Raw genomic sequence first — 11470 nt, 5'->3', positions numbered from 1 at the left:
GTATCACTATACATTATCACTGCTGATATTAACTGTTGATACTTTCACATTAACAAATATTTTTGAGGATTTGAACATCTTGGCAAAAAACCCTGAACAAATCTGGCCAATTTAAACCAGAAATTTAGCCTCGTTTTAGCAATAATAGCAAACCAAATCTCTTACTGAGATTTGCATTAGCTCCATACATCCCATCCAGAGGATGGCACAAACACACCAACGCACAGAGTTCCATCACTAGCAGTTCATGTGTATTACACATGTTTTCTTACCTTCTGCACAATATCCCATATATCCCTGAGTGGGTTGTAGTAAGTACACAAAAAACTTTCCACAGTTTCTTACGGACACTGGGATTTGAAAAAGACAGCAGTCTTTTGTAGTGCTAAACAAAAACTGCCATGTGTATAGCTATAATCACTTCTATTCAACGTTTTCCTGGAAACCCTAACCAATATAGTAAGGTGAGAATAATTTTTAATTTATAAGGATTGAAAGGAAGAAATAAACTTTTATTATTCTCTGATGATAAGATTGGCTCTGTTGAAAATGCAAAAGAATATATAGAGAATTATAGGGAATTTAGCAAGTTTGCTAGGTACAAAAATCAATGTAAAATCAACTATAATTCTATACAGTAGTACCAGTTAGGAAGCAAATTTTTAAAAAAATAGTATTTACAATAGTGCCAATAAAAATACAAATAGGAATAAATTAAAAGGTATAAAACACCTTTAAGGTGAAAATTATGAAACTTCATGAACAATGTTAAAGAAAATCTGAATAAGTAGAGGAGCATACTGTATTAATGGATTGGAAGACTCAGTATCCTAAAGTTGACAACTCTTTCCAAATCCTTCTGTCAATTGAGAACAATTTCAATCATTGATATGTGGTATTTTATTTTTTATTTATTTTTTAAATGGAAGTATAGTTGATTCACAATGTTGTGTTAGTTTCAGGCATACAGCAAAGTGATTCAGTTATACATCTATAAATATATTCTTTTCCAGATTCTTTTCCCTTATAGGTTATTATAAAATATTGAGTATAGATCCCTGTGCTGTACAGTAGGTCCTTGTTAGTTATCTATTTTATATATAGTACTGTGTATATGTCAGTCCCAAACTCCTAATTTATCTCCCTCCTTTCCCCATTGGTAACCATAAGTTTGTTTTCTATGTCTGTGGGTCTATTTCTGTTTTGTAAATAAGTTCTTTTGTAACATTAAAAAAAATATTTGTAGATGTGTCTTACCCCTTTCGCCCCTGGAGTGAGATTTTTGACAGTGTTTTCACCCCATTTTGTCAAATTATAAGCATATTTTTCTTAAGACATGGCATAAACTTTGTTTAATGTAAAACTTGTTTCTGAACATGTTTTGAAGGGAGTTGTTTTTTAGGTTTTTTTTTTTTTGCGGTACGCGGGCCTTTCACTGTTGTGGCCTCTCCCGTTGCGGAGCACAGGCTCCGGACGCGCAGGCATCTTCCTGGACCGGGGCACAAACCTGTGTCCCCTGCATCGGCAGGCGGACTCTCAACCACTGTGCCACCAGGGAAGCCCTTCTGCATAATTTTTAAAATGTGGGTATCGATAAGGAAAATGAGCCTTCTATTAAGACATAATCCTTCTATTAAGCAGACAAGAACTGAAGCACTTAAAATATGCAGTATTTTACTGTTTGAAAGTTACTGAGGTTAAGTACCTGAGCCCTGGAGAGTGACAGCCTGTGATCAAAACTTGGCTGTCTGACCTGCTATCCAGGTGACTCTAGGTGTGTTATGCCTAAAAATATGTTTTCTGTATTATATGGTGGAAATCACGATGATAGACTGTCTTCTATAAGATATTGTAAGTTAAAACACTTGGTGGACTGTTGAACATTACATTAACTATTACTATTATTGTCAGAATAGAGAACCTTGGAATACTCCCTTTGATTAACTTAATCTTGATGCAAAATTAAAATAATATTGCAGTGTGAGAAATAAATTGGTTGTAACAAGATTCAATCCTTATATGAAAAAATACTTAAGAAAAAGCACGTGTAGTTCACATTAGTGAGTTGATACCTCAACACATTTGGTTGGCATCTTAGCAGGTCTGTCAAAGAGGAGAAATCGATACCATCAGGGAGAAAGGGAGCGGTGACATATCAGGTCTTGAATGGCTAATTGCTGGAGGCGCAGGGAGTCAAAATGGACACTTCTATAAGGGTTCTGAAGAAACTGGTGTCCCCCAGGAGAGCACTCCTGAGCTAGAATGGAAAGACAGATGATATTATGTATTTTCTTCATTGACATAGTTCAGCCCTCGATTAAAACTGACTACTGAAACAAAAACAGAGCAAATAAACCTACAAGTGCACGTAAAGGCCATCTGAAATGTCATGATCTCTTAGTAAAACAAAGATGACAATATGCACTTTCCATAAATAAAATAAGCCAATCAACAGACTCTTTAGAATGTATTTTTGAGGTATTTGAGCTTCAAGGACTTTATTTTCGTTTAATTTGGACAGGCGAAATTGCTGATTGCTGTTGAGTCAGGATTTGTTTATTCCTACCATCAGAAGGCATAGGCCTTACAAGGACACCTCTTGAGAGTGATGCTCCAGATTTGAATGCAATTACTGACCCTCCATGACCTGCTTTCTGCCACAGTAGCCATGTGCCCCCCCAAATCCCATCTCTGCCAGGTCCTGGAATGCAACAAACTAAACCAAACTTTTAATGCTAATATAATTTTTGTAAAATGCCCTCCTAGTGAAGTTTCCTGCATTATTTTACTGCAGGAAAAAATATAAAGTTTTCACATTTTTTCTTATTTTAAAATATAAAAGTAGTGAAGTTCATTTTCATTTCTAAGCATAGGAAAATGAATGGGGTAGAGGGGAACAGTTTTGAAGGAAAAACAAGAAAAAAAACATGGAGAAAGAGCTAGTTCTGTAGACTTTTTAGGAAAGTCATTTTCTGAGCAGTAGTTGGCCTGGAAGATACTTTTTTCTGTCAAATCCGCAGAGAGAGAACATAAAGTACCTCTTCCCAGCAAGAAGAGAGAAGAGAAGAGGAGGCAATAAAAAGTTATCCTGGAAATATAGCTCCTGTTTGAGGCTGTTGTCTCTCTAATATTAAGAAACACATGGAACTGTCCTTATTTGGAGTGTCTTATTGACACAATAGGCAGAAAATCTCCCAATATTAGATATTGTATTTGTTCAAGGAAAACACTATAGTAAAGATAATATCTTTGAAATAGAAATGGGAAAGAAAAATTTAATCATTACTAAAGTACCTCACTATGGAAAAAAATCTATCTAACTGAACAAAACTCTCAAATGTTTATTACATAATTTTAAGTTACACAGTTTACGAACAAAAATCAGTTTCCAAACAAATTAATAAGGAGCACAATAAACTAGAGATAATAATTTGCATGTCAGTCTCACAAATGTAGCTTATAAAATTGTCTTTATAGGTTTTTGCTTTTTATTTTGTTTGTAGTTACAGCAATTAAACTGTAAAAAAGGTACTGTTTTGCAAGATAAAAGATCTCCCTAAAGAATTTTTTTTAGTAAAAGATTTTAGGAATGACCACAAAAGGTTCTTCTTCCTTTTATCTCTAGTTTCACCAGTTATAAATGTCCCAAAAGGCTCTAGTGACTTTGACAATCTCAATTTGTCAACACTAGATGAACATTTTATAAAATGTATGTGGGTAGAAGTCAGAGGATGTGCTATCATTTCATTTAATTTTGAAATAATTCTAACCCCCTGTGAATATCAGAAGATTGCACATTGTTAGAAACTAAGGAAAATGTTTTAAAAGAGATTACTAGTGAGGTTTGTATAAATTATTGAGATATTTTCTCTGATCTTATCCTACAACAGAATTTTGTCTTGGGAAAAAAGTCAATAACTCCATCTTTATTCTGTGCAGTATTTCTCCTTGCTAAGCACTTCTGAAGTTCTCACATTTCCTCTGATTTTGCTGCTTTGAATAACTGTTTTCTAATCCAAAGCTAAAGATGTCATAAATGTAGAAGCAATCACAGTGTGACATCAGCAATACTAAGAACTGTGTAATATTTAAACAGAAATTAAATTTTTTAATTTAATATTAATTTTAGAGGAAAATTCTTAATTTGTATAATTAATAATAGCTCATATTTTGTATCATTTATTTCACAATTTTTCCCTCCAACTCGACTTGTCACTCATTAAATGTTCAAGGTCTCTGTAGAAAAATTTAAATCTTACTAGCAATGAATAAGCCACACTCTTAAAAATCTCATTACAACCTTAACTCTAGAAGGGAGGATATAGTTAACTATGGCTGGTTTGGGCTCCCATTTGGGAATCTGGGGGCCTAGCTCCTGAAGTACTAAAAGAATAACTCTACAAGCCCATTTCACACATCAGTCAATTTCATGACATGAATGATGTGCAAAGCTTTCTAGCAGATGTCCAATAAAAATTTTTTCCCTCAAAACAAAAGTACATATAAAATATACATTAACATTTACATTTCTATTTATTCTGTCTTCTTCTCAATAGGATTTAAAGAAGCTAGGTAGTATATAATAGAATCTGCAATATTTGCATTTCAGATACTTTGGGAAAACGTGTCAAGTTATAAATAATAGATACATAATGATACAATATGCAAATAGTTTTCTAGTTTTGTTTGTAGGTATAAGTAACCTGTATTAGATTAATACATTGGTTAATACACTGGCTAAGACTAGTATGCTTTAAGATTCATAATTGGGTGACAGACAAATATGTTAAGAAACTAAATAAATTATTGTATTTTTAAGAGATGAATATGCTTAATGCCTAAAGACAGGCACTTCATAATATCTGAGTTTATAATTATAAAACCTTTGGTATATTGCTCTATGGGAATTTCAAATATCTGTGAATTTTAAAAAATTGTATAACTTCCCCAAAGATGTGGAAAAGAGAAAAAACACCTTTTAGCTCCAAATTCAGTGAGAAATAAAAAGTTAATCATTAAGCTTCTAATATTCAAAATTGTATTATGGATTCTGCAACAACACAAAAGGCTGAAAAGCAAGGTCAAATAGAGAGTGATGGACTTGCTAAGTCTCTTTACTTTGTCATCCTTTATATATTAAAGGATGAATGCTCTTGAAAAGAACACAAATAGACTGAAAGTAAAAGGATGGACAATAACATTATGCAAACAGTAACCACAAGAAAACTGCACTGGCTGTACTAATATCAGACAAAAATATCTTAAAACAAAAAAAATGTTACTAGAGGCAAAGAGAGACATTTTATAACAATAAAAGTTTCAATCCATGAGGAAGATATACACCTAATAACACAGCACAAAAATACATGAAGCAAAATCTGAGAGAAACAAAAGGAAAAAAAATACATACTTCAAGAGTAATAGTTGGGGACTTCAATACTCCACTTTCAACATGAATAGAAAAATGGGCAGAAAATCATCAAGGAAACAGAGCCAGAACAACACACTGTAAACCAACTTGACTTAATGGACATCTGTAGAACACTCTACCCAACAACAGCAGAATATAAATTCTTCTGGAGTGCACATGGAACATTTTCCAGGATGGACAATACATTAGACCATAAGACAAACCTCAATAAATTTGAAAAGATTAAAAATTATACAAAGTATGTTCTCTGACTGCAATAGAATGAATATATAAATCAGTAGCAGAAAGAAATTTAAGAAACTTACAAATACGTGGAAATTAAACAACCTAGAAAAGCAAGAGGTCAAAGAAATGAAAATAGAAATGAGAAAATACATTGAAAAGGATTAAAAGAAAGATACAACACACCAAAATTTATGGGATGCTGCTAAAGTAGTGTTTGGAGGAAAATTATAGATATATATGCCTATATTAAAAAAGAAAAAGATCCCAATATAATGAACTAATCTTTCGCCTGAAGGCTGGAAAAAGAAGAACATACTAAATCTAAAGGAAGAAGGTAAGAACTTTTAAAGACTAAAGAAGACATTAATGAAATTGAGAATAGAAAAACAGTAGAGAAAAATCAATGAAACCAAAAGCTGCTGCTTTGAAAAAAATCAACAAAGGTGACATACTTCTAGGTTTGCTGAGAAAAAAAGAGAGAAGACTCATTTACTAGAATCAAAATGAAACAGGGCACACTACTACAGATCTTATTAAGGAATACTATTACAGTTGCATGTCAGTACATTAGATATCTTATATAAAATTGAGAAATTCCTAAAAAGACAAAGTACAAAACTGATTCAAGAAAAAGTAAGCAATCCAAATAGATTTATATCATGTGAAAAGACTGAATCAGTAAAAAAAAAAAAAAAAAAAAAAAAGAAAAGGCCAGGTCTAGATGGCATCAATGTTCAATTCTACCTAACATTTAAAGAATAATACCAATTCTTCACAAACATTTCCAAAAAATAGAAAAAGATGGAATACTTCCAGACTCATTCTATCAGCCCAGTATTACCCTGATACCAAAGCCAGAAAATGATATCGCAGGGAAAAAAAGCCTATGAACCAATGTATCTTTTGAATATAGACACAAAAGTCCTCAGCAAAATACTAGCAAATCAAATCCAGAAATACAGACAAAGAATTATAAACCATGACCAAGTAGGATTTATCCTAGGCATGCAAGGTTGATTCAACATCCAAAAATGAATTAAGGTAATATACCATATTAACAGAATAAAAAACAAAATCCATATGTGCTTCTCAATAGACACAGAAAAATCACTTGAAAAAAATCTAACACATTATGATAAAAAACTAGGAACAGAAGAAGGGCATTTGCTCACCCCAATAAAGGAAATCTACAAAAAACCCCGTAGCCACAACATACCTGATGGAGAAAGACTAGATGCTTTCTCATAAGATCAGGAACAAGACAAGGATATCCACTCTCACCACTTCTATTCAACACTGTACTTGAGGTTGTAACCAGGACAACTAGGCAATATAAATAAATAAAGATATCCAGATTGGAAAGAAAGAAGTAAAACCTAATTTTTAATGTAAAAATCCTAAGAAATCCACTAAAAACACAAAATATTAACACTAGTGAACAAGTTCAGCAAGGCTTTAGGATATAAAATCAAGATGCAAAATGTGATTTTATTCTTTTTTTAAAATTCACATACCATAAAATTTACCATTTCTAAATGTAGAATTCAGTATGGGGTTTTTTTTTTCTTTTTGCATATTCACAAAGTTGTATACCACAATCAATTTTAGAACATTTTCATCACCCCAAAAAGACACCTGTATCATTAGCAGTCACTCCTGCCCATTCCCCTCTACCTCCAGCCACTGGCAACCACTAATTTTTTTGTCTCTATGGATTTACCTACTCTAGACATTTTATATAAAAGCAGTTATGTGGCATTTTGTCTCTGGCTTTACTATGTTTTCAAGTTTCATCCATGTTACAGTACTTCATTCTTACTTACGGCCAAATAGTATTCCACTGGATATAACACATTTTGTTTACCCATTCATCATTTGATGGGCATTTGGGTTGTTTCCACTTTTTGCTTATTATGAATAATGCTGAAGTGGACCTTAATGAACAAATTTTTGTGTGAACATATGCTATTTCATTCACTAGGGGCAGTAGAGATAGCCCAATAGTTAAGGATGTTAGAATCTGAAGCCACCTTGCATGTGTTCAAAGTCTGGCTCTGCTACTTAATAGTATGTGACTTTGGGTAAATGGCCTAGCATATATGTGACTCAGTTTTCTTACTTGTAAAATAGGGTAATAATAATACTTATCCTGTGGGTATTGTGAGAATTAAATTTAATGTGGGTAATGTATTTTAAAGTGCTTAGAATAATGCCTACACATAGTAGATGCTTTCTACATTTGCTGTGTTAAAATAAGCCGGCAAGGTTATTACCTTTTCTATTTCACAAATGAAGAAACTGGGAGTTGCCCAAAGTTTTATGGGCCTTAGGGTGTTTAATTATATTCTTAAACATGTGCAGTAAATAGACTAGGTAGGAAATTAAGAAAACAATTCCATTTATGATAGTTTCAAAAGAACAAATACTTAGGGATAAATTTACAAAAGCACAAAACTTATATTCTGAATATAACAAACATTGTTGAAAGAAATTAAAGACCTAAGTATTTAAATGGAAATTCATCCATGTTTGTGGATCTGAAAATTTAATGTTGTTAAGTTGGCAATACTCCCCAGATTTACATGCAGATTCATCACAGCTCCTAACAGAATACTAGCTGACTCTTTTGTAAAGAATGACAAACTAATTGTAAAATTCATATGGAATTTCAGGGGACCAGAATAGCTAAACTAATCTTGAAAAAGAAGAACAAAACAGGAGGACTCACATTTTCTCATTTCAAAATTTACTATAGAGCTACAGTAATCAAGAAAGTTTAGTGGTGGCATGAGGAGAGACATAGATTGGTGAATAAAATTGACGCTCCAGAAATAAACCCATGTACTTACGGTTTTTAACTGATTTTTGAGACGGGTGCCCAGATCAGTCAATGGGGAAATGACAGTCTTTTCAACAAAACTGGATATCCACGTGCAAAATAATGAAATTGGACCCTTTGGTTATACCATATACAAAGTTAATTCAAAATGGATCGGAGACCAAAATACAAGAACTAAAACTAAAAGACTTAGGAAAAATATTGGGGTAAATCTTCATGACTGTAGATTTGGCAATGGAGTTCAAGATATGACAGCAAAGCACAAGCAACAAAAGATAGGCAAACTGGACTTCATCAAAATTAGCAACTTCCATGCTTCAAAGGACATTACCAAGGAAGTGAAAAGACAACCCACAGAATGGGAGAAAATAACTGCAAATCCACATGTCTGCTAAGATAATTGTATTTAGACTATACAAATAACACATACAACTCAATAACAAAAAGGCCAATGACCCGATTAAAAAATTGGCAAGGTATTTGCATAGGTATTTCTCCAAAGAAGATATGTAAATGTTCAATAAACACATGAAAAATTGCTGACATCATTGACCACCAGAGAAATGCAAATCAAACCACAATGAGATGTCACTTCACACCCACTAGAATGGCTAGAATCAAAATTTCAGATAAAAAAACTTTTTTCCAGATAATAACAAGCACTGACGAGGCTGTGGATAAATTAAAACCCTCGTACACTGCTGCAGGAGTGCAGCCACTTTGGAAAACAGTCTGGCTATTCCTGAAATGGTTAAACACAGAGTTACCCTATGATCCAATAACTCCACTCCTAGGTGTATTTCTAAAAGAAATGAAAATGTGTCCATACAAAAACTTATACCCAGATGTTTACAGCAGCATTATTTACAATAGCCATAAGGTAAAAACAATCCAAATGTTCACCAACTGATCGATTTATATACAAAACGTGGTATGTACTTATAATGGAATATTATTCCATCACAAAAAGAGAGGAAGTACTGATACGTGTTAGAACATGAGGAACCTTGAAAACATTATGCTAAATGAAAGAAGTCAGTCACAAAAGACAATTTGTCATGTGATTCCATTTAGATAAAATATCCTGAATAGGTAAATCTGTAGACCAGAAAGTAGATTAGTGATTGCTTATAGTTGAAGGAGGGTATAAGGGGAGGATAGCTAGAGTATGGTGTTTCTTTTCAAGGTGATAAAAATGTTCTAATATTGACTATAGTAATGGTTGCACATATTTTTGAATATACATAAACCCATAGATCACTGTGGCCTGTAAGAAACCACTGTACACTGTAAATGAATGATTTGTATGATATATGAACTATATCTTAATAAAGCTATTTGAAAAAATCTAGTATGCTCCATTTGTCTCCACTTTTATCTCTACTACGTTAACATAAAGAAGTTTAGCATAAACTTTATTATCAACTTTACCACAATAGGAGCTTAGAACATGGCACTGGTTAATATTCACCTTTATTAGAGAGATTACAAGGCTTTAGTAGAGAGATTATATAGGGCAAGAAGTCGTTATGTGATCTGTAGTAAACACTGAAGTAAATTCCTTTATAAATATTGGTCATTTTTCTGGAAACATATCGTCTAAGTGTTGTAAGTACATATTATATATTATTACATGTATGTTTTGAAAAGTTCTTCATGAAGATCTAGTTAATGTGTAAGCAACCAAAGATGGCACAGATCAATGCTAGCTTGTTGAGGTCTATCATTTTAGGAAATAATTGTGTTCTAATATTCTTTGTACAGTTTTAAGGGTGAGTGATGCTCTCCCTTCCTCTTTTACAGAGCAAACTTACCTTAGCAAACTAGATTAAGATCAACAAGATGATAAAATTATATCCTGAACACTTATAAATGTTGCACACAATCTCTTTTTTAAAGCTGTGGGTAGTTTTACACAGATCAGATTTATTTCTGAAAAACATAAGGAAACTTATAAGAGCAAGTCACCTTTCATTTAATGTTCCTATGCGTGTGAACACAAAACAATCAGGAAGGGCTAAGGAATATTGTTTTAACTTTACAGCGTTTTCAACCATGTGTTCTTCGTCGTGGATTGAAGTGGGAGGGGAGCTACTCGCTCCTCAGAGATCTCTTTTACAGTAGCAAAACTGATTCTAAGAGATATACACAAAACTTAAGATATCATACACAAAACTTAATGAATTATTGTAGGGGTAAAATGCTAATCAATTTATTATTTCCGGGGGTCGGGAGGGAGTGGTGCAGAAATCGTGCAGTTTGGAACTGAACTCCTTTCGGATATCTCAGATCCAGTTGTCGCTAGGATGCCTGGAAGATCCAGCAAAAGTTTCTTATGGTAATAAAGGGACCTTAAGGAGCGGATATCAGCAGGAAACAATGGAACAAAAAAGTGACTGAGGGTCTTAATAGCAGAAAAATAGGAGGCAGCAGTCGCCTGTGCACAAAGGAAAACTGAAGAGTGCCAAGGCTGTAAAGTGACCATTTCAAAGAAGGCGGTAGGACAGGGAGGAGGTTGGTATGGGACAAGTATTAGATGCGGCCATAAAGATGCACAGGCACGCTCCACGTGTCATCCGGGAAGTTAGCCTCCTTCCTCCAAAGGCCCAGGTGGCGCCCCTGCGCTGCCTTAACGCCAGCGCCCTACCTGGCCGACCTTTCCCGGCGGCCAGGAGCATCAATGCCAGCGTCAGCACCCGGACTCCGTCAAGCATCGCTACTGCCGCAGGTGGGACGAAGGCGTCGCTGATCCCTGGCCAAGGGTGCGGGCAGGAGGATGCCACAGCAGCCTCTCTGTCCTCCTATCACAGAACTCAGTCCGTTCCTGCTCGCCTTTCAGGGTTGCCGCGCGTCCTTGCTGTGGGGCGCGCTGGTCTTTTCCAGGGATAACCCAGCGAGCCTGGTGGCTCCTCCCTCCCAAACCCCGCCCACCCGCCGGAAAGCCACGCCCAACTGTCCCTGAGACCGCCGTGCGC

General features: G+C 34.5%; 1 protein-coding gene across 1 annotated transcript; it reads right to left on the bottom strand.

Moving 5' to 3' along the window:
- Positions 1–6: 6 nt before the first annotated feature.
- Positions 7–11209, bottom strand: LOC136127900 (von Willebrand factor D and EGF domain-containing protein-like). Its single transcript, XM_065883550.1, is given in 5 exon segments — positions 7–92; positions 273–411; positions 1693–1756; positions 2032–2257; positions 11152–11209. Coding segments are annotated over 5 exon segments (573 nt in total).
- Between the last annotated feature and the right edge of the window lie 261 nt (positions 11210–11470).

This window comes from Phocoena phocoena, chromosome 9 (assembly GCF_963924675.1).
Source record: "Phocoena phocoena chromosome 9, mPhoPho1.1, whole genome shotgun sequence".
Taxonomy (NCBI): domain Eukaryota; kingdom Metazoa; phylum Chordata; class Mammalia; order Artiodactyla; family Phocoenidae; genus Phocoena; species Phocoena phocoena.
The sequence above is the reverse complement of the archived record's forward strand: the minus strand, read 5'-3'. Positions and strand labels throughout refer to the sequence as shown.